Source organism: Oncorhynchus mykiss, chromosome 16 (assembly GCF_057628025.1).
Source record: "Oncorhynchus mykiss isolate SJ-2025 chromosome 16, ASM5762802v1, whole genome shotgun sequence".
Taxonomy (NCBI): Eukaryota; Metazoa; Chordata; class Actinopteri; order Salmoniformes; family Salmonidae; genus Oncorhynchus; species Oncorhynchus mykiss.
The window spans coordinates 38,680,418-38,705,186 of record NC_143037.1 but is presented as its reverse complement, the minus strand read 5'-3'; the positions used below and the strand labels follow the sequence as shown (position 1 = coordinate 38,705,186).

The window sequence follows — 24,769 nt, the reverse complement described above, 5'->3', positions numbered from 1 at the left end:
TTTGAGACGCACCTTAATTGCCCATGAGGGGATAAATAAAGTTGAATTGAAGCCACTAGTACTTACTCTTTATCACCCTAAGTGGGCCGCCTTCAGGCTGAGGAGAGAGGGACAGAAACTCCACACCTTTAGAGAGAGAGAAGAGGAGGAGAGGGAGAAGGGGACAGACAGCAGGTGTTCCGGAGGGCAGGAGAGGAGAGGACAGAGGGATAGGACCATTGACACAATTGAAGGAGGAAAAAGAGAGCTTGTTAGTAGACAACCGTAATAGAAGACAGATGAGTGTCAAATTCAACAGGACAAATCAAATATGAGAACGTTTTATCTCTATGGTTTTGACTATAGAGCGGCTGACATCATAGTGCTGACGCAACGCCCCAATGCTCTGGAATGGAACAATTGAACATATTGCTAAAATCACATTTCCCCCAACCATAGAAAACAACCACGATTTTTTGTAACTAGAACAGAGGAGCAGACAGGGCAAAGTGCAACCATGTCAGGTAGTGCCAGTCAGTCAAGAGAGAGAGAGGGGGAAATTAAGGAAATTGCTGAACACTAAACCGGTTCTCAAGGTAATGATAGCCCTGAGCGAGGGCATACATTTGTAATCAGTTATCTGGGACGGTAAAGCCAGACTCATCTCTCGGGCTACAGAATGAGATAACATTGTTCTAGTTTTGCGCCTGCCGCAACTCAGCTTTCCAGGAATTAGTGCACCATCAGGGGTAGTGGAGAAGGAGTCTGTTGACACTGGTTTTGCCATCTGTGAAACTAGTAAATGTAACATGAAAAATAACATGTTCAGAATGGACTGCAGTTACAAGAGGAGAGAAGAAGCACAATGCCAGAAAGAAAGGAAGGGGTAGTAAAAAATAGAGAGAAAGTGAAAACGAGGAAAGAAAAAATAAGAAAAAGAAAAATCGAAAGATCGCAGGAGTGATGACTCACTTCCTGAAGAGGACGAGGGGCGTCGCTGGTTGGTGCTTGAGGAAGGGCTGTACTGGAAGGTGGGCATTTCTGAGGGCAATGGCGGGGGAGGAGGGGGTGCCGGGGTGGGATTGCTGATGGGGAGTGGGGGCAGGGGAGGAGGGAGGGGCAACTCTTCGGTGGTGCTGTTCTGTGGGCTGGGGCCGGGGCTGTCAGCTGACTCCTCCAATAACAGAGAACCCTGATTGGATCATAAAGAATAGAAAATGGTTAGTTCATATCCCACCAGCCAAAACATATAACATGAGGAAAATGATAAGGGTTGCCTGTCCATCTTAAATATAAAGGGCACCATTTTGACAGAGTTAAAATGCAGAGGTTTCAAATACTTGATCGAAAGCACATTTTTCCATTGAATTGCCTACACGGTACAGTTATCTTTAAACCCAAATCAATCCCTTGCCATGGACATTGTGAAAAGAATAAATGCAACTAAAATTGTGACTTTTGATAACATCTCCCCATTTTTGCACAGTCAAAACATCACCCATCCGGATCTTATTGTGATCTCATTCCTTGACAGCTGAGAGGAAGTTGTCATAATGGTAGGAGCCAATGAACCATATCACTCCTGTCTTCGCAGAAATACCTGCTAAGACAGTCCACAGTAGCTGTGCTTTGCTGGTCCAATAACATTATTATAGTGGGAGGAGAGGGGGAGTAATACTGTGACAGATGTATGGTACTATAGTTGACTCTGAAATGACGGCTCAATTAAACATTTGCTGTCTTAAATCTACACAAAGACATTACACCCAGTGGGAATAATAATTGAGTTAATCTAGTGTCCTTCTGGGGTGTGGGGGGCATCTGTTGCTGTGAGTAATAACCCCCCACCCCTCCGCACCACCCCCCACTACAGCTTGACAGTGACACTAACACAGCTGTTGCAGAGTTAATGGACCGTGCCATTTAACCCCCTTCCTCCTCCTCTTTTTACACGCGTGCCTGTTATTATGCCCCTCTTCCCCTATAATGAGGGGATGGGGTCATCCAGAGGGGGGGGGGGTCTCACGGGGGTCGCTCTCCAGCACGTGCCGGGCCCCAGCTGCCGATAATGATTAGCCGGGGGCGACGTGGGGCACCATCTGTCCTGTCCTTGGGGACGCGTAGGGGTTAGGAAGCCCCACGGAGGTCCTAATTGGCTCAATGTAGATTACACCAAACTGATACCCATGAGATTTTGGGCCGCTCCCTGGGGGGCCTGTTGACTGTGCGTGCAAGACCTGATTGATCCGTGTCTGTAGAACTATTTGTCTGCTCAATTGTTTCTTCTGTGTTGACCGCAAAAATTGACATTTAGCTTATTTTATTTGAGACAATATTCTTTAGGTTTAGTGAGTACAACAAAACCATAAAGCCAACATAGATTAGACCTGAAACAAGACATTACCTTTAAAAAGATAAAGCACAGGTTTATACAAATTCAAGTCTGCATTTAAAGCATTTATTTTCCCTGGTAGTGCAGTCAGCACAGTCAGTCCTGGTTAGCTTCACTTTGTATGATATGGAATTGTACTTCGTTTCTTTGGGTCTGTGTTCTGCAGGTGACTTTGCACAGTTAGTGAGTAGGCAACAGATGGTAAACAGGGGTACACAGAGTGAGACACAGGCAAACACTGCTGTCTGTGGTGACCATAGAAATAACATGACTTTCTATAACAATTCTATTTCTATGGTGGTGGCCCAAGGCTAACGAAACACGATGGCCACAGACAAAATACACCTAACTCTGTCTCGCCCTACGTAGTCACACATAGCCCCAGGTGCACAACTCCAGTCCTTGATGGCCAAAGTGTACACTAGTTGTCCTCCTTGCCTTTTCAAATCAGAGACTAAATTATACCCCTGGCCTATCAGTGACACGAAGGCATCCATTAAATGCCAGGGAACAATTCAAACTAGGGATGCACGATATATCGGTGAGCATATCGGAATTATCAAAAAATCCAACACATCGACCCAATGTCTAGTTTAACGCCGATGTCAAAGCTGATATAATGTAAGTAGATGACGTAATGACGCCACGAAAAATACAGCGCTACACAGAACAAAAGCAGAAAAATACTAAGCGCACACTTCCAACAACTAAACAAGTTCAAGTTGAGCAGTCATTTGAAAGAGTTGAGCGAGAAAACGCAAAGGTGAAATCCATTAACGCCACGATAATGGAATTCATTATGCTACTTGCTATGGGCGTCACGATGACATTTGGACCAGCGATGTCAGCCCCATCAGCATGCTGAGTCTGACAGCACAGTGGGTCGACAAGGATTTCGTACTGAGGAAGATTGTATTGCATGCTCAAGAATGTGCTGGTTCTCATACCGCTGCTGCCATTTCAATGGCATTTGAGAACATGTTTGAAACATGAACACACTTCTAGCGCCATTTGAACAACTGACTGGAGAAATAAGCTCATCAACTGCATCTGCAGCAGACGTGGTACCCTCTGTCATGGCATTGACACGCCTGCTCAACAAAACTGCCCACAGGCCGTGGGGGTAAAACCTACAAAAGTACACAAGGCTGTGAACAAGGGATTCAGTGGTGTTCTCTGAGCCTCTTTACTGTCGCCACCATGCTCAATGCTTGGCACAAGGACCGCTAATTCGATGCGGGCAAGAAACAGGGTTAACGTGAAGTGTTACATAGACAGCTGGACAAGATGGAAACGGACACAGTGACAGTGCGCACAGAGGAAGAGAGGCCACGGACAGACAGAGCTTAAACTTCACTACTTGACATGTATGATGAAATCCTGGTTGAGAATAAAAGGACTGAACAATGAAACAGCACAGCAAGTAAGTGAAAGAAATAGGTTTTGATTATGTTTCACTGGTAATGGGGACATACCTAAATGCAAACAAAATAACCTTTTGGTCAGTGTGGTGTGTGTAACCTTTATTTAACTAGGCAAATCAGTTATGAACAAATTCTTATTTACAATGACGGCCTACCCTCTGCCAAACCCGTACGACGCTGGGCCAATTGTGCGCCGCTGGGGACTCCCAATCACGTCCGGATGTGAAACAGCCTGGATTCGAACCAGGGACTGTAGTGATGCCTGTTGCATTGAGATAATAAAGGTTAAATAAATTATAATTTTAACCAGGAAGGGCACTGGCCAAGATAGGTAGCACCAAGTCATTACAAAAACATTACAGACAGACAACATGAAAAACTACAAGTAATCTAGTAAAAACCATTGAATTCACAAGAGAATAAAACAGCAAATTAAAAACATTGACAGGTCAGGGAAACAGCCTCAAAATCCTTCATCAGTGACTTAAAAACACCAATCGGGACAAGTTCTTCCAGTTTAAAAGTATTTTGTAAGGTGTTCCAAGACGATGGTGCAGAGTACATGAAAGCCCTTTTACCAAATTCAGTTTGGACATTTGGAACAGTTAGCAGGATAAAGTCCAGCGAACGAAGAGAGTACCCACCACATTTCTGAACAATAAAAATGCCCAAATTAAAAAGGTAGTAAACCCAAAATGGCTTTGTAAATAAAAGTATACCAGTGCCTGAGCTTAGGAGTGACTAGAGAAGGCCAGCCAACCCTGGTATAGAAAGTGCAGTGGTGCGTAAGGGTTTTGCAGTTTAAAATAAATCTCAAAGTGCCATGGTAAAGAGTATCAATTGATCTCAAAAACTGAGCGGAAGCATTCATATATAATATCCCCATAGTCTAGTAAAGGCATAAATGTAGCTGATTTACTAGCCTCTTTCTGGCTTCCAAAGAAAAACAGGCCTTATTCCTAAAATAAAATCCCAATTTCAGCTTCTATTTTTTTGTAAGTTGTTGAATATGCAATTTAAAAGAGAGGCCATCAATCAATTCAAATTCCAAGATATGAGGTTACAACCTCAATCTCCTTGCCCTGACAGGTAGTAATAGGTGAAAGGTTCAGAGGTCTATTTCTTGCATTAGAAAACACCATTAGTTTAGTTGTGTCAGTATTGAGGATAAGCTTCAATTGACACAAGGTATGTTGAACAGTATAAAAAGCAGTTTGCATGTTCTGGAAAGCTTTTCTAAGAGACAAGGCACAACAGTAAATAACAGTATCATCAGCATAAAAATGAAGTTGTGCATTTTGGACATTTTTGTCTAAATAATTTATATAAATAGTGAATAAGAGAAGACCAAGTACAGAGCCTTGGGGAACACCATTCAAGACAGACAATTTAACAGACATAAGCCCATCAAATTGAGTGCACTGAGTTCTATCAGACAGATAGTTAGGTAAACCATGCAACTGCATGCTCTGAAAGACCTACACTCGACAATCTCTGCCTTAGTATAACATGATCAACTGTATCAAAAGCCTTAGAGAAATCAATAAAAAGTGAGACACAGTGCTGTTTTTTGTCAATGGCTTCAGTGATATAATTTAAAACCTTCATGGCTGCTGTAATTGTGCTATGCTTCTTCCTGAAGCCCGATTGGTACATTGATAAAATAGAGTTAGTAAATAAAAACTATTTTAGCTGTTAACTTACAAGAGTTTCAAGTATTTTCACCAGGGGTGACAGCTTTGAGATTGGCCTATAATTATTTAAAAGAGTTGGATCTCCCCCTTTTAAAAGTGTTAGGACAAATGCTGATTTCCAGATCTTTGGAATTTCATTACATTCCAGGGTTAGATTGAACAGATATGTAAGTGGTTTAGCTATGAAATCAGCTGCCAGATTTAAAAAGCAGGGATCCAAAAGATCAGGACCTGCAGGCTTTATCTGATCTAAGGATTTCAGGGCTTCATGTACCACCTGCACTGAGAATGGCAAAAAGCTAAACGTTTGACTAGCTCTCACTGGTTCATCCACACAGGGTTGTACAGAGACAGAGGACACTGAATCAAACAGCCTACCAGATGATACAAAGTGCTCATTGAAACAATTCAGCATTTCAGTTTTGTCATATATAGCAACAGAGTCCTTCAAAACACATGACGGTAATTCATTAACATTACTGTTACCAGACATAGACTTAATAGCCTTCCAAAACTTTCTAGGGTCATTCAGGTTATCAGTGGTAACAGACATAAAATATTCAGACTTGGCCTTCCTGAGAAGAAAATAACACTTGTTTTGTCACTGCCTAAAAATAAGCCAATCAGCATCAGAACATGATTTCCTTGCTTTAGCCCAGGCTAGATTACGGTTGTGAATAATACAAGACAGCTCAGAAGAAAACCATGGTTTAACCCGCCCTTTAACTCTGAACCTGTGGAATGGGGCATGTTTGTTTACTATTTGGAAAAAAACATCATGAAAGAATTTCCAGGCAGTTTCCACATCAGGGTCAATCTGCTCCAGTCAAAATAAAACAAATCATGAAAGAAAGCCTGCTCATTAAAACACTTCAAATTTCTCTTACGAATAAAACATGGGTTTGTTTTAGGAACCTTAGTATTTCTAACAGCAACAACAGCACAATGGTCACTTAAATCATTACAAAAAACACCAACCGCAGAATATTTATTTGGAACATTTGTCAATATCAAATAAATCAGGGTAGATTGATCTGGGCATTTAAGATTTGGGAAAGTGGGTGAGTTAATCAACTGGGTAAGATTCATAGAATTACAAAACATTTTTAAATCATCAGACACCGGCTTTAACCAACACCAGTTGAGATCACCAATCAAGATCATTTCACTGAAGATTGATTTCAAAGAAGTTAAGACATAAGGTGCGTCAAAGAAGAAAATGCATCACCGAGAGCAGAGGTGGAGGGGAGGGGGGGGGGTCTATAACAGCCAATCACAGTTATAGAGAGGCCCTTTGAAACCTCAATATTCAAAGCAAGAAATTCCAACTGTTTACAAACAGTTTCAGACTTTGAAACACCTTTAGTTGGAATTTAGATTTTACATATATAGCCACACCCCCACCTTTCTTAACTCGATCAGTGCGATAAACATTGTAACCACTTATACAAATATCCTTATCAAAAACAGACTTGCTGAGCCAGGTTTCAGAAAACACAATTACATCAGCATCAGTTGATTTAGCCCAAATCCTAACCCCATCAATTTTTGACAACAGGCTGCGTACATTTAAATGAAAAATACCAAAACCAGATCTTGATTTAAAATCAGAGGGGGTTTGGAGACATTGCATATCAGGGCCAGGGTTAGGTTGCAAGTTACCTGATATCAACAAAAGAAGAATAACTAGGCACCTGGGTTTAATAACCTTGCACGGCTTCTCTTTTTTAAGAGACCTACCGCAAGCGAATTCTACAAGTGAGTTTCCAGACAATACAAAACAGTCATTTAAAACCATTAGACCTTGGTAGTGACACAAATTCGTACTGTTCACATCATGCCACAAATACATCGGCACTTGGACGAGTGGACCGAGTGAAAAAGAGCGAGTTCCTGCAGACAAAATGTCTAATGGACGGGAGAGCACATTGTCAGATGTCCTCACCCAGCGGCAATGTTCGTTTTCTCCAGAGTTCAGTAAAGTTAGTGCACAAAGCAACACCACGAAAATTGTCATTTTCTCTGACAAAAAAAAGAAAAAAATTAGAGGCCAACTCCCATACGGGGAGAGAGAGACAGCGTGTATGCATGAGTCAATGTGAGTGTTTGCGCATGTGAATAGATTGGGTGTTGAGGTCGATAGAGAGAACGTTGAGATTGTTGAGCTGCCACTGACAGCCAGGCGAAGAGCAAAAAGGAGTATCTTGGACAAGACACTCCGCAGACGAAGGAGGAACTCAGGCCAGCCAGAGATAGGGTTACTTTGGTAAACGTCAAGTAATGAAGTGCCGAGTTGGAGGACCCGTGATCTTTACACCAGCACAAACAAAATAGTTTGCACTACACAACAAGGAAGTTACGCAACCATAATTAATTAGGTTATTAGTAGGTTAAAATGTACTAGTCACAGACAAACGTCTTGACATGCTATCATCTTTGAAATGGATATATTTCAAAATCAATGATGTTATGGAAGATGACCAGGTGCCAGCGGGCAGTCATCCTCCTGCAGCTGTAAGTTCAAATCACCATGCAGTGTCTTAGACCGCTGTGTGTGTGTGTATGTGTGTGTGTTAACTATTTAAATGTGGCCTTCTGAGTGGCAGAGTGCATCGCAGTGCTAGCTGTGCCACTAGAGATTCTGGGTTTGAGTTTAGGCTCTGTTGCAGCCGGCCAGGACCGGGAGACCCATGGGGCGGCGCACAATTGGCCCAGCGTCGTCCGGGTTAGGGGAGGGTTTGGCCGACAGGGACATCCTTGTCCCATTGCGCACTAGCGACTCCTGTGGTGGCCCGGGCGCAGTGTACGCTGACACCGTTGCCAGGTGTATGGTGTTTCCTCCGACACATTGGTGTGGCTGGCTTCCGGGTTAAGTGGGCTGTTGGCGTGTTGGATGTGCTGTGTCAAAAAGCAGTGCGGCTTGGTTGGGTTGTGTTTTGGAGGATGCACGGCTCTCAACCTTCACCACTCCTGAGTCCGTATGGGAGTTGCATCGATGAGACAAGACTAACTACCAATTGGATACCACAAAATTGGGGCAAAAAAGGGGTAAAACATTTATTTTTTTAAAGAACTGTACTAGAATGCTCAAAAGGCCGCAAAAATGTAAAATAACAATATCGGGGTTTTTTTGGCAAGGAAAATATTGGATATCGGTATCGGCCAAAAATTTCATATCGGTGCATACCTAATTCAAATCATAGCAATATTGCAGCCTTTAAGCCCTTACTGCAGCCCCCAAAACAAATGTCTCCCTCTTCTACAGTGAAAACACTACGGTCCTGGAGAGGCTTGTGTTCCAGCCCAGTACACCTGTTGATCAACTAATCATGGTCTTAGGTCTGGACAACAATTAGTTTAATCAGGTCTATAGTGCTGGCCTGGAACAAAAGCCTGCACATCCAGTTTGCTCTGCAGGACTGAAGTTGGAGAAGCCTGGTTGTCTGGTCCTGTTTACCTCCTTGTTAGGCACCATGGTTCGGACACCACGGTAGTCAACCGTGTCGCTACCCAGGGCTTTGTAGTAGTCCCCCGTGCTGGGCTGCTTGTTGAAGTTTCGAGACTTTCTGTTGGAGTCCACCCGGTGCAGCCTATCCTGGTTCTCTTCTGGAGTCAGTTGCTGGGTAGAAACAAGGGAGGGGCCAATGAGCAGTGAGTAAATAAATATGTTTGGGTTTGCGTGTTGTTTTTTTTGGCTTGCCATTTGGATCTTTTGAAATACCGACAGTGTGGCCAAATGTGGGGTTTAGTAGCTGTGTGGAAGGAAGACTGAGCTATAAAAGCTACGCTAGTTCAAAAGTAGGAGTAAGATATTTTACGTGATCAGATAGTCTTTTGTTCTATATGATATATGTTTAGGCAAACAGTTGCAAAGCGTAGACCACAGAACATTCACAAAATAAAAATAAGTCTTCATCGCCTAACATGAAACCGATCTCCACAAAAACGACATTGTGTTTTGTCGACATTTGAGGGTAAAAAATATATTGTGTCACCTCTGGAGGATTCAGAGCAGAAGCAGCTTTAACAGCACCAGGAACAAAAAGTAGTTTCGTCTTTGCCTCTGGGTTAAAGCATCACCATTAATATTGCACAAAAGCCTTTGGGATCAAAGACAATAAGAATTCACATTTACACAGTTCCTGTTCGAGGTATGAGAGCCCCCTCGTGACCTCACAGGAAGGGACATAGATCAGTATAACATGGCCCTCTACTGCATCTCCGGGCTGCTCCCTTTCCCATTCCTAGCTCTCTAGGCCACCTGTTGAGAAGAAAGCTCAGACACCTGACAACAGTTTATCCGAAAGGACCCATGTTTCAAAGATAGCTAGGCCTTTTCATGATATTATGGTAGTCCAGGGTTGGGGACAATTCCATTTCAATTCAATCAGTTCAGGAAGTAAAAATGTAGTGCTTTTCCACCTGTGTCTTTTTAGGGGTAGAGTATTTACCTAATGCAAACTATTTCATTAAAACTATTTACATTGCAAGTTTGACTCTAGCAAAAGCTGGGATACGTCTGACTTTCTTTCCATCTCCTCAACTCAGTTAAGCCACTTTTGGCCAGGCTTACTCAATGTGGGGAGCCTAAGGTTGATTGCAGAAGTTATGCTCACAAAAACACAAAAATATGTTGCACTGTACAAAACACCACATGGCACCCGAGCAGCAGTTTGAGGTAAAAACAGTTTCTTCTTATGGGTTCTGTACTTATCACTATAGACAGTAATATATATATATATACACACACACACACACACACACACACACAGAGTATAACCAACCAGATACAGGATTATGCAATATTACTAAGTGTTATGCACATCATCTGCACATCTATCACTCCCGTGTTAATGCTAAATTGTAATTATTTTCACCTCTATGGCCTATTTATTGCCTTACCTCCCTACTCTTCTACATTTACACACACTGTATATAGATTTTTATATTGTGTTATTGACTGTATGTTTGTTTATTCCATGTGTAACTGTGTTGTTGAATGTGTCGCACTGCTTTGCTTTATCTTGGCCAGGTCTCAGTTGTAAATGAGAACTTGTTCTCAACTGTCCTACCTGGTTAAATAAAGGTGAAATAAAAAATACATATTTAAAAAAAAAATGGCTGTTGAGTAGATCATTGTCAAATGCCGTCGCCATTTAAATTGGCATTGCATTCATTTAGTTTTCAAAAGGAACCATGGCAAAAGCTAGAGAGACATTCAACAGATCAATAAATTGTCAAATCTAAGACCGGCAGAAATAATTGACCGACATCCCCAACGTCAGTGACCTCTTCCCTTTGTATTGTCCTGTTGTTTCTTCTTTTCTCTTGTCCTTTGTGGCTTCATGGGTGTTTCTGCATTGTTGGCTCACGTCTGTTGTCAAAGACAAGGTCCCCAAGCAGCACTTTGTGAAGTGTGGGTGTGCCCGTGCATACACACAGTGGGTAATGCATTTTTCATCATGAATCTTGTTCTGGGGCAGCTCTGCAGAGTGGTCACTATTTGCCATAGCCACAAAGTCATAAAACCTTATTTTAAACATAACCCTAACCACACTGCAAACCCTAATGCCTAACCCCAACAAAGTCTAAAGACCAAAAAGCTCATTTTTGTTTTGACATTTTTGAATTTGAATTGTTTATTTATTTAACTTTTATTTAACCAGGTAGGCAAGTTGAGAACAAGTTCTCATTTGCAACTGAGACCTGGCCAAGATAAAGCAAAGCAGTTCGACACATACAAGAACACAGAGTTACACATGTAATAAACCAACATACAGTCAATAATACAGTAGAAAACTCTATATACAGCATGTAAGGCAATAAATAGGCCATGGTGGCAAAGTAATTACAATATAGCAATTAAACACTGGAATGGTATGATGTGCAGAAGATGAATGTGCAAGTTGAGATACTGGGGTGCAAAGGAGCAAGATAAATGAATAAATACAGTATGGGGATGAGGTAGATTGGATGGGCTATTTACAGATGAGCTTTGTACAGGTGCAGTGATCTGTGAGCTCAGGTGAAGACCTTTTACAACATAGACCAGCTGCAAAGTCCAAATTGGCTATCTAAAGGGGTAATTGCTCAGTTCTGCGTCCAGGACAAGACTATAACCACCCTCAACCCCTCCCACCACACGGACAGACCCAGTTATCTGTGTTCATTTAGCTGTTTCAGTCTTTTGTCTTTACTGTGGTCAGCGTGGTCATGCTGTGGCATACATCTAGTTTGCATGGGCAACTACTAGATTAGATCTACGGTTGGCTTCTCATGGTTGCAGAAGCAATGGGCATTTAAGTGTCCCATCATACATTGTAAATAATTTAATATTAAAGATATGAGCAAGTATGGTCCCATGTTTCATGAGCTGAAATAAAAGATCCAAGAAATGTTACATACACAAAAAGCTTATTTTCTCAAACTTTGTGCACAAATTTCTTTATATCCCTGTTAGTGAGCATTTCTCCTTTGTCAAGATAATACATCCATCTGACAGGTGTGGCATATCAAGTAGCGGATTAAACAGCATGATCATTACACAGGTGCACCTTGTGCTGGGGACAATAAAAGGCCACTAAAATGTGCAGTTGTCACACAACACAATGCCACAGATGTCTCAAGTTGAGGGAGTGTGCAATTGGCATGCTGTCTGCAGGAATGTCCAAAAGTTGTTGCCAGATCATTTTGTTAATTTCTCTACCATAAAACACCTCTAACGTCATTATAGAGAATTTGGCAGTACGTCCAACTGGCCTCACCACAGCAGACCACGTATAACCACGCCAGCCAGGGACCTCCACATCAGGCGGGATGGGGATGGGATGGTCTGAGACCTGCCACTCGGACAGCTGATTAAACTGTGGGTTTGAACAACCAAGGAATTTCTGAACAAACTGTCAGAAACAGTCTCAGGGAAGCTCATCCGTGTGCTCGTTGTCCTCACCAGGGTCTTGACCTAACTGAAGTTCGGTGTCATAACCAACTTCAGTGGGCAAATGCTCACCTTCAATGGCCACTGGCATGCTGGAGAAGTGTGCGCTTCACGCACATCCAAACCTAACCTAGCCATTTCCAAGACAGCCATTTCCAAGTTCAAGACGATTTAAGTCAACTTTAACTCGGCCACTCAGGAACATTACATGTTGTCTTGGTAAGCAAGTCCATTGTAGATTTGTCCTTGTGTTTTAGGTTATTGTACTGTTGAAAGGTGAATTCGTCTCCCAGTGTCTGTTGGAAAGCAGACTGAACCTCTAGGATTTTACCTGTGCTTATAGCTATATTCTGTTTATTTTTATCCCCAAAAAACTCCCTAGTCCTTGCTGAAGACAAGGATACCCATTACATGATGCAGGCATCACCATGGTTTAAAATTTGAAGAGTGGTACTCAGTGATACGTTGTGTTGGATTTGCCCCAAACTTAATGCTTTGTATTCAGGACAAAAAGTTAATTTCTTTGCCACATTTTTTGCAGTATTACTTTAGTGGCTTGTTGCAAACAGGATGCATGTTTTGGAATATTTTTATTCTGTACAGTCTTCCTTCTTTTCACTGTCATTTAGGTTAGTATTGTGGAGTAACGACAATGTTGTTGACCCATCTTCAGTTCTCATACTCTTTAAAATCACCATTGGTGTCATGGTGAAATCCCTGAGCAGTTTCCTTTCTCTCCGGCAACTGAGTTAGGAAGGACGCCTGTATCTCTGTAGTGACTGTGTGTATTGATAAACTATCCAAAGCCTAATTAATAACTTCACCATGCTCAAAGGGAGATTCAGTGTCTTCTTGTAAAATGTTTACACATCCACCCTTCTTTGTAAGGCAAAAAACCTCCCTGGTCTTTGTGGTTTAATCTGTGCTTGAATTTCACTACTCGATTGAGGGACCTTATAGATAATTGTATGTGTGGGGTACAGAGATTGGGTAGTCATGAAAAATTCTGTTAACCACTAACTTATGTGATTTGTTAAGAGGACAGCCATTTTTAGACTGGGGGCTCAATGGCATCGAATGGTTAGGTTGAGAGGAAATTGATCTTCTTAATTCCTGATTACGGCATGTTCTCTCAATGGACACAGAAGTCTTCAAAAAAGCTTCTTAATTAATAGGACTGCATGTACAAGTGACTTAATAGTGTGTGTGTGAGTGAGTGAGTGAGTGAGTGAGTGAGTGAGTGAGTGAGTGAGAGAGAGAGAGATATTAGGGTTAGTGTGTGAGACAACATGAAGCCTTGTGTGTGTGCAAGTGAGAGCTTGACAGTGTGTGTGCGCATTTTAATCTCTACACCAGGGATTGGTTAATAAAAACAACAGGACTGTGTCCCTTGAGGAACCTGAGTTGTGCCCTTCTGCTTTTCACCAGTAAAGGAAGAGAGAATGCTCACCACCTCCTCCACGTGCCTCAGGTTGCTCTTCGCCTTCAGATAGATATCGGCTGAGTCCGCGGGGGGCTGTGGCAGAGGGTATTCGGGGGGAGGCAGGAGCGGTTGGGAGGGGGAGTCAGGGGGAAGGGGCATTGGCAAGGCCAGCAGGGGTGGGGGAGGCGGCTGAGCGGTGGCGGCGAGCTCCTTGCACTTGGGAGCTTCGGGCTCCACGTCAGGGTTGAGCATATCCGTGTAAGTATGCATGTCATTTATGTCCGACTCTGCTGGGCCTCCGCCTGCGACAAGGACACAATGGGTCAGGGGTGAGATGGATGAGGTAGCTATAGAAATAGCTAGAATTCCTTGAACAGACATCACCATTCAAGTCAATGGGTGGTTGATGGGTGGACTAACGGCTGTTCTAGGAGTTCTATTTCTAAGGACATAGAAACACCCAGGTTGGGTATTGCACATTATAGCTGTTGGAGGATTTTGTTTCATCTACATGCTTTGTGCACCTGGAAAAGCACTATAAAATCCATTACCTTTTTCAAATAATAGTGCAGGTGTGGAACAAAAGCCTGAACACCCAGTAGCTCTCCAGGATTGCATTTGGAGACACTTAGTTTGGATGCAGTGGTTGACTCACAGACAGATGATTTATCCTACCTGCCACTAGAGGGACGCACTAGTATGGAGCGCTGTTGTGGCATCATACAAAGGAATGCAAATTGTTACATGGAATTTGTTCCAGTCAGATGAGTTGAGGTAGTTCCCACAATTTTTCAATTTTTTCCCCCTGTGTAATCTTAACTATTGTCCTTAATTCAATTTTCCTATAGTTCAATCCAGCTAGTTCAGAAAGTTAATGTGTGTGAGGGAGCGTGTGTGTGTGTGCATGAGTGTGAAATCTGGGGTGTGTGCTGGGGTGTGTGTGGGGTGGGTGCGTGTGTGTGACATCTGGGGTGCGTGTGGGGTGGGGTGCGTGTGTGGTGCGTGTGTGTGTGTGGGGTGGGGTGCGTGTGGGGTGGGGTGCGTGACTAACCGGTGGGGGCTCGTGATGAAGGGGGTGAGCCGCTCCGCTTTTCTCCCATGCTACACTGGCTGGAGTTAGCTGAGTCATAGTTGGACAGGGTGCTGGAGGGCGAGCCCATGTCGAAGTGGGCCGGTTGCTGGGTCTGCCGCGACCCCGCTGGGGACATCGTGTTGTTGGGGGATGACAGGCCCATGTCGGGCTGCTTGCTGTACTCCAGGTCGGCCGATGGGTCCCTGGAAAGCACGCGGTGCGCCACACTCTGGATAAGACAACCACAACGAGGGGTTAACAAAACAAGGTCATCCAGGAACCTAAGGGAAAGGGCAACCTAACTTAGCCTGGGAGTGGGACTGAAAAGGTACATTTCCTGAAGAAAATTAGTGTGCTTGCTTGTCTTGGGGTGTGTTCAGTGAAGTCAAACATTTTGAATGTTATATATCGAAATGTAACAAATAGAGTTGACACGACTTCCTATTCTACACAACGATAATCTTATCTCTTACACATGATACATTTCTATCTTGCTCTACATACTCAAGTTGTACAACTTACTGTACAATGGTTCCTCCTTTAAAAGTTGCGTCACACTCCGGGACACCTTGCATGCTGCTGCAGCATTCTGTGGCACATTATCTATTTGTCAACCATTTCTTCTGTTACTGCAAATTATTGCAAGTTTGACCACCAGAGGGCATCTTTGAGAAGCATTTGATAGTATTCCGTATTGGCATTACCAGAGAATTTAAAACCTTTTTTTGTAATAACATAGTATATGGGATTGATTTGAAGAAATTTGACTTAATTAATTTGATTAATATTATGTTGTTTCTATTCAGAGATAAACGAAAAACGAAACCCTCAGGGGACAGATAGGATGGAATGGAAAATATGACGCTGTACAACGTAGGTTACAGGATTGGAAAATTCTAAGCCTTCATTATTTCTGTAAATCAGTGATATTTATTCCCATGGTAATTCGTTATGGGTCCATAACTAACTCAATATCTGCCATTTGAAATAATATTTTTTATCATTATTTTATTAATGAAATGTGTTTGTTTATTAGGCTACTGTGCAGTCTACAATACATACTGCAGTAAACATGGGAAAGTGCCTAATCCCTTACATAAGGGAGAGCAGGCCATGTCTGTACTACAAAATACGGGGCACGCGGGACACCAGTGTTATTTCATAGTTGTGATCCTGAAATTAGTAGGTGTCCAAACTTTTGACTGGTACTTGCTTAATTAATTTGCTTAATATTATGGTGTTTCAATTCCATGATAATTGAAAAACCCTCTGGGTCTCCGTTAGGATGGAACAGAAAATATGGCGCTGCACATTATCAGATTGTCAGTTTGTAAATTCAGACAGTTTCGCTCTCGTAGCACACACTGGACGTTCGGGCAGAGGAGTAGGGTTGATTTGAGCGTTCTGGCCTTACAACGGCAGTCAAGCACCCAAGCTAAAGTTTGCTAGCTACTTGCAGACACAAATGAGACTACTCTGACCATTTTACTCACCCTAGCAGAGCTGGTAAGGCAGTTTTCATGTTAACCGTTGGTTACTGTGCTGCTGGAAACAATTTAAATTACGCTTTTTGCTGACATTTACTGACCCCGGCCATATTCAACCTGTGTTGAGCGCTCGTAAATGATTTATTCTGCATTCTGGTACACTCAGACGAGCGCGCTTTGAAATTGGTGTAGATAGCCATAGCGAATTTACAAAAGCACCAGAATGTCCATTGGGAACACACAACAACTATACCATTTCGCTAAGCTAAGAATGACGGGAATAATCGTGTCAATTGACGTTGGGTATTTAGATAGCCTATAGTTAATATACAGGCAAGTTTGATGTATAACTACTAATGTTAGGTAGTTAGCTAACATACCGGTACATACTGCTGTAATGATACCCTATGTGATTCGTAAGGACAGCGTAGCGAACAAATTGTCAGCCAACATAACGTTTAAGGTAACTTATTTTAAAAGTCATGTCTTTATTACATTGAGTAGCAAGCTACCCCTTGGTCGTTAGGACAAATCTGGTCTGTGATAGGATGAGGGTTTTCACACCTAGCTCAGCTATTAGACAATTCTTTAGTAAAGGTTGAATAGTCTATTGTTCAGCTATTAGCCTCCCTCCCCAACTTGCAACAAATTCTTGTTGTTCCCATCTCATTCCTTTCCCTCTTCCACGCGTCATCATTCTCATTATGACGTTATAACTACTTACTTTTGGTTCCACTGTAATGTTTTTTCAGACAACTTCACCCAGGGACGGGTGGCTCGCGTCAAATTCGTCATTGGAACCACTCGATATGGTTGGTCATATGAAAACCTTGGGACCCAAAGTTATCTAACTCCCCCTTGTGGTGGTCTGGAACAATTAAGCCGTGACGCGGTGCAAGCTCGCAACTTTTAAAGGAGGAACCACTGTATCTACAATGCACAAAGGTTGTTATGCAACAGAGTTTATCTTTACAAAAGTAATTACACAACCCTATGGAGACACCGCATGATGGTTGTGTAAACACCAGGCAGTGGGGAGATTTAACCTCTTGAAGCTAGGGGGCACTATTTTTATGCTTGGAAAAATAACGTTCCCAAAGTAAACGGCCTATTTCTCAGGACCAGATGCTAGAATATGCATATAGAGTGGGGAGAACAAGTATTTGATAACCTGCAAAATCGGCAGTGTTTCCTACTTACAAAGCATGTAGAGGTCTGTAATTTTTATCATAGGTACATTTCAACCGTCAAAAATCCAGAAAATCACATTGTATGATTTTGAAGTAATTAATTTGCATTTTATTGCATGACATAAGTATTTGATCACCTACCAACCAGAAAGAATTCCGGCTCTCACAGACCTGTTAGTTTTTCTTTAAGAAGCCCTCCTGTTATCCACTCATTACCTGTATTAACTGCACCTGTTTGAACTCATTACCTGTATAAAAGATACCTGTCCACACACTCAAACAGACTCCAACCTCTCCACAATTGCCAAGACCAGAGAGCTGTGTAAGGACATCAGGGATAAATTGTAGATCTGCACAAGGCTGGGATGGGCTACAGGACAATAGGCAAGCAGCTTGGTGAGAAGGCAACAACTGTTGGCGCAATTATTAGAAAATGGAAGAAATTCAAGATGACGGTCAATCACCCTCGGTCTAGGGCTCCATGCAAGGTCTCACCTCGTGGGGCATCAATGATCATGAGGAAGGTGAGGGATCAGCCCAGAACTACACGGCAGGACCTGGTCAATGACCTGAAGAGAGCAGGGACCACAGTCTCAAAAAAAAACATTAGTAACACTACGCCGCCATGGATTAAAATTCTGCAGCGCACGCAAGGTCCCCTTGCTCAAGCCAGCGCATGTCCAGCCCCGTCTGAAGTTTGCCAATGACCATCTGGATGATCCAGAGGAGGAATGAGAGAAGGTCATGTGGTCTGATGAGACAAAAATAGAGCTTTTTGGTCTAAACTCCACTCGCCGTGTTTGGAGGAAGAAGGATGAGTACAACCCCAAGAACACCATCCCAACCGTGAAGCATGGAAGTGGAAACATCATTCTTTGGGTATGCTTTTCTGCAAAGGGGACAGGACGACTGCACCTTATTGAGGGGAAGATGGATGGGGCCATGTATCGCGACATCTTGGCCAACAACCTCCTTCCCTCAGTAAGAGCATTGAAGATGGGTCGTGGCTGGGTCTTCCAGCATGACAACGACCCGAAACACACAGCCAGGGCAACTAAGGAGTGGCTCCGTAAGAAGCATCTCAAGGTCCTGGAGTGGCCTAGCCAGTCTCCAGACCTGAATCCAATAGAAAATCTTTGGAGGGAGCTGAAAGTCCGTATTGCCCAGCGACAGCCCCGAAACCTGAAGGATCTGGAGAAGGTCTGTATGGAGGATTGGGCCAAAATCCCTGCTGCAGTGTGTGCAAAACTGGTCAAGAACTACAGGAAACGTATGATCTCTAATTGCAAGCAAAGGTTTCTGTACCAAATATTAAGTCTGATTTTCTGATGTATCAAATACTTATGTCATACAATAAAATGCAAATTAATTAGTTCAAAATCATACAATGTGATTTTCTGGATTTTTGTTTAGGATTCCGTCTCTCACAGTTGAAGTGTACCTATGATAAAAAATTACAGACCTAGGAAAACCTGCAAAATCCGCAGTGTATCAAATACTTTTTCTCCCCACTGTAATTGACAGATTAGGATATAAAACACTAAAGTGTCCAAAACGGTCAAAATATTGTCTGAGTATAACAACTGATATTGCAGGTGAAAACCTGAGGAAAATCCAATCAGGAAGTGCCTCTTATTTTGAAACCTCTGTTCCTATGCATGCCTATCCCCGATTTAAAGGGATATCAACCAGATTCCTTTTTATATGGCTTCCCTAAGGTGTCAGTGTTTAGACATATTTTTCAAAATAAAAGCCTGAAACTGAGCGTGAAAGATACCATTGCGTAAGTGGATAGGTGGGGGCTCCTAGAGTGAGTTTTGCGCAACAGAGTAAATCGGCCATTGTTTCTCCAGGTCCTATTGAAAAACCTACAATCCCGGTTGATATATTATCGAATTTATATTTTAAAAACAACCTGAGGATTGATTATAAAAAAGTTTGATTGACATGTTTCTGTGGACATTATGGATATTATTTGGAATTTGTCTGCGTTGTCGTGACCGCTCTTTCCTGTGGATTTCTGAACATAACGCGACAAACAAACGGAGGTATTTTAGATATAAAAATAATCTTTATGGAACAAAAGGAACATTTGTTGTTTAATAACTGGGAGTCTCGTGAGTGAAAACATCCGAAGATCAAAGGTAAACGATTAATTTGATTGCTTTTCTGATTTGTGACCAAGCTACCTGATGCGAAGTGTACTTAATGTTTTGTCATGCGATCGATAAACTTAAACACTTGGATTGCTTTCGCTGTAAAGCATAATTTCAAAATCTGAGACGACAGGTGGATTAACAAAAGGCTAAGCTGTGTTTTGCAATATTGCACTTATGATTTCATGAATATGAATATTTTTAAGTAATATTATTTGACTGTGGCGCTATGCTATTCAGCAGTTGCTGATGACAATTACCCCGCTTAAGGGATGGGTAGTGTCAATAAGTTTACCAGGCAGTGGGGAGATTTAACCAGGTAATTATGTTACAAGATGTTACACCCCATTCAGACACAGGTTGTACAACGCATTTGACACAATGGTTGTGATACATCTGATACTGATATTGAAGAGTGTTTGTCTGCACAAAAATGTTTACACAACCATCATGCGGTGTCTCCATAGGGTTGTGTAAACAAACCTTCTTGCCACAGCTCGCATTGATGTGCCATCCTGGATGAGCTGCACTACCTGAGCCACTTGTGTGGGTTGTAGACTCCGTCTCATGCTACCACTAGAGTGAAAGCACCGCCAGCATTCAAAAGTGACCAAAACATCAGCCAGGAAGCATAGGAACTGAGAAGTGGTCTGTGGATATCACCTGCAGAACCACTCCTTTATTGGGGGTGTCTTGCTAATTGCCTATAATTTCCACCGGTTGTCTATTCCATTCACACAACAGCATGTGAAATTTGTTGTCAATCAGTGTTGCTTCCTAAGTGGACAGTTTGATTTCACAGAAGTGTGATTGACTTGGAGTTACATTGTGTTGTTTAAGTGTTCGCTTTATTTTTTTGAGCAGTGTACTATCTTTACATTCAAGCTGGAATCAGGGCTCCCCCATTGTAACTAAAAATGTTGCTGTGCAACTAATATCTTTTATTTTGGGAGCACTGTGCGAGGAAAAAATTATCCAATCATTTATTTTTATAATTGCATAACAATATTACACCGCAACACTTCTCTTCACTGCTCAAACAAGACAGGCTGAAACATTGTGTACAAATCATAACGCTACAAATGTTTAAATGTAGCTAATTAAATCAAATCACATGCCAGGCACACAACCAATCCCTTTTCAAGCATACTTTCCCCAGAATTTTGCCGCCCCTTTCTGTCAGCTAAGTAATGGCATTAGCTAGCTAGCTAGCTAGCTAGCAAGAACAACAAAATGCTGCAGAATTGAAGCTTTCCTTAGCAAAAAACTCATTATGAAATTATCAACTACAACCAGATGATGGACAATGTTGGAAATGCTGCTACCGATCCAAGGAGGGATAAAACTACACACTGTCGTAAGTGTGGGGTAAAAGCAGCAGGGAAAACTTATTTTGCTTCTGGGTCCAACAACCTAAAACACAAGTCATTGCTAAAACATAACTTATGCCAAAAGCACATCAATTTCCTGGACAAGTCCATTGGGGGAAGGGGGCAGGAACAACATCACTACGCCTACTACCAGACAACCGTATTTGACAGGGAACAAGCCGGTGAACAGGCAGCTAACTCAGCTACAGATTAAATTGAACACCGCTTACTGCATTGCCAAAGAAGAGATGGCTTTTACCAAATTCAGACCCATGTTACTCATGCAGAAAAATTATGGATTACAAAATCAACCCAACATATGGAAATTAGGTATCCTGTCAAACAGTTTGCAAGGTTATTTAATTCACCTATATAAAATTGTTTGATGTTGCACTTTTGAATACTGTTATTAAAAAGTTGTTTTTATTCTGTCTTGCCCACTCTAGTGAGTTCTACATCAAGGTAACAGCTGATGACAATTAAGAATGATAGGACAGTAATTTGCAGTAAAAAATAAAATAAAAATCTACATTTTGTCTGGTGCTTCTTACTTTTGAAGTTCGGGGCAACAGTGCTACCAATGAAAAAAGTTAATTTAGTGCCCTGGCTGGAATAGACTTAATCTTCCTCTCATCTAGATATCCCAGCTACCTACAAATTTCACCTGGGTTGTATTCATTAGGCACCAGTGGAAGAAAACGGACTACATTTAATTTTCAGTTGAAACAATTTCACTACAGTGTGTCCTGTCTAATGCATCCTGTGTCTCACCATGTTCTCAACAGTGCACAGGTACTTGGCACACTGGACGTGCCCGTTGTACTCTGCCAAGTCGGCCGACGAGAAGCCGTCCTGGTCCCGTATGCCCAGGTCCACCCCATTCACCACCAGGATCTGACAGCACTAGGAGAGAAAGAGAGAGGAGAGGGACACACTGAACGGACAAAACTTTGTCCATTCTTTTTAGGAGTAAGCCAAATGTCATCGGTAGGTTTGGCCGTTATCCAGATTGTCAAACGTTCATTCCGACATGTTGCTAACCAGGGATATTCGGTAATACTGGCACTGAACACAAGGGCCACTATTTTCAAACCCCACTGAATCCAAAGGTTAGCAATGCTAACAAGTACATGTAAAATCCCACAGTGAATGCTAGCTAAATGCTAACAAGCACATTGCAAACATTTTATACAGTCTCTGGCAAACCACTTGCAGGACAGACATCCCCAGCTCATAAAGTTATACAAGTAACAACAACAAAAAATGCTACTCATACAAAATAAATGTTTGACAGAAGGTTCTTGATCCAGGAGGGGATTCTCTGCTGTCACAAAGAGAAGCGTGTTTTTGCAAGAAGCCAACTACTTACAGTGCCTTGCGAAAGTATTCGGCCCCCTTGAACTTTGCGACCTTGTGCCACATTTCAGGCTTCAAACATAAAGATATAAAACTGTATTTTTTTGTGAAGAATCAACAACAAGTGGGACACAATCATGAAGTGGAACGACATTTATTGGATATTTCAAACTTTTTTAACAAATCAAAAACTGAAAAATTGGGCGTGCAAAATTATTCAGCCCCCTTAAGTTAATACTTTGTAGCGCCACCTTTTGCTGCGATTACAGCTGTAAGTCGCTTGGGGTATGTCTCTATCAGTTTTGCACATCGAGAGACTGAATTTTTTTCCCATTCCTCCTTGCAAAACAGCTCGAGCTCAGTGAGGTTGGATGGAGAGCATTTGTGAACAGCAGTTTTCAGTTCTTTGCACAGATTCTCGATTGGATTCAGGTCTGGACTTTGACTTGGCCATTCTAACACCTGGATATGTTTATTTTTGAACCATTCCATTGTAGATTTTGCTTTATGTTTTGGATCATTGTCTTGTTGGAAGACAAATCTCCGTCCCAGTCTCAGGTCTTTTGCAGACTCCATCAGGTTTTCTTCCAGAATGGTCCTGTATTTGGCTCCATCCATCTTCCCATCAATTTTAACCATCTTCCCTGTCCCTACTGAAGAAAAGCAGGCCCAAACCATGATGCTGCCACCACCATGTTTGACAGTGGGGATGGTGCGTTCAGGGTGATGAGCTGTGTTGCTTTTACGCCAAACATAACGTTTTGCATTGCTGCCAAAAAGTTACATTTTGGTTTCATCTGACCAGAGCACCTTCTTCCACATGTTTGGTGTGTCTCCCAGGTGGCTTGTGGCAAACTTTAAACAACACTTTTTATGGATATCTTTAAGAAATGGCTTTCTTCTTGCCACTCTTCCATAAAGGCCAGATTTGTGCAATATACGACTGATTGTTGTCCTATGGACAGAGTCTCCCACCTCAGCTGTAGATCTCTGCAGTTCATCCAGAGTGATCATGGGCCTCTTGGCTGCATCTCTGATCAGTCTTCTCCTTGTACGAGCTGAAAGTTTAGAGGGACGGCCAGGTCTTGGTAGATTTGCAGTGGTCTGATACTCCTTCCATTTCAATATTATCGCTTGCACAGTGCTCCTTGGGATGTTTAAAGCTTGGGAAATATTTTTGTATCCAAATCCGGCTTTAAACTTCTTCACAACAGTATCTCGGACCTGCCTGGTGTGTTCCTTGTTCTTCATGATGCTCTCTGCGCTTTTAAGGGACCTCTGAGACTATCACAGTGCAGGTGCATTTATACGGAGACTTGATTACACACAGGTGGATTGTATTTATCATCATTAGTCATTTAGGTCAACATTGGATCATTCAGAGATCCTCACTGAACTTCTGGAGAGAGTTTGCTGCACTGAAAGTAAAGGGGCTGAATAATTTTGCACGCCCAATTTTTCAGTTTTTGATTTGTTAAAAAAGTTTGAAATATCCAATAAATGTCGTTCCACTTCATGATTGTGTCCCACTTGTTGTTGATTCTTCACAAAAAAAATACAGTTATATATATTTATGTTTGAAGCCTGAAATGTGGCAAAAGGTTGCAAAGTTCAAGGGGGCCGAATACTTTCGCAAGGCACTGTAGCTAGATAATTAGCTACTAAATTTGCTAACCAAATGCACAACTGCAGAGCATTTTGCACATTTTATACCATTAACTTCTTGCGACTAGGTGGTGCTATTAAAATTTTGGGATGAAAAACCTGTTCTAAACAAAATATTTTGTCACGAAAAGATGCTCGACTATGCATATAATTGACAGCTTTGGAAAGAAAACACTGACGTTTCCAAAACTGCAAAGATATTGTCTGTGAGTGCCACAGAACTGATGTTACAGGCGAAACCCAGATAAAAATCCAACCAGGAAGTGCCGCATTTTTTTAAACTGCCTCATGCCAATGACTCCTTATACGGCTGTGAATGAGTTACGGATGAGCTTACGTTTTCCACGTATTCCCCAAGGTGTCTACAGCATTGTGACGTCTTTTTAGGCATTTCCATTGAAGAATGGCCGTAAGGGACCATATATAGCATGTGGTCACATGGTGTCTCCCGCAGAAAATCTTGCGTAAAATACTGAGGTAGCCATTTTTCCAATCGCTTCTTATGAGAAACCAATTGCCTCGACGGATATATTATCGAATATATATCTTAAAAACACCTTGAGGATGGATCCTAAACAACGTTTGCCATGTTTCTGTCGATATTATGGAGCAAATTTTGAAAAA

At 42.1% G+C, this 24,769-nt stretch overlaps 1 protein-coding gene across 1 annotated transcript in view; it reads right to left on the bottom strand.

Annotated features, from left to right (window-relative positions):
* The window catches only part of LOC110491049 (espin), a 119,140-nt gene that overhangs the window by 62,041 nt on the left and 32,330 nt on the right, over positions 1–24,769 (bottom strand). The window contains exons 5-9 of the mRNA XM_090201597.1: positions 21,896–22,027; positions 14,901–15,150; positions 13,877–14,151; positions 8,947–9,108; positions 952–1,171 (exon numbers count right to left, since the gene is read on the bottom strand). Coding sequence (XP_090057723.1) covers positions 952–1,171; positions 8,947–9,108; positions 13,877–14,151; positions 14,901–15,150; positions 21,896–22,027 — 1,039 coding nt within the window. The remainder of the gene's footprint in view (positions 1–951; positions 1,172–8,946; positions 9,109–13,876; positions 14,152–14,900; positions 15,151–21,895; positions 22,028–24,769) is intronic.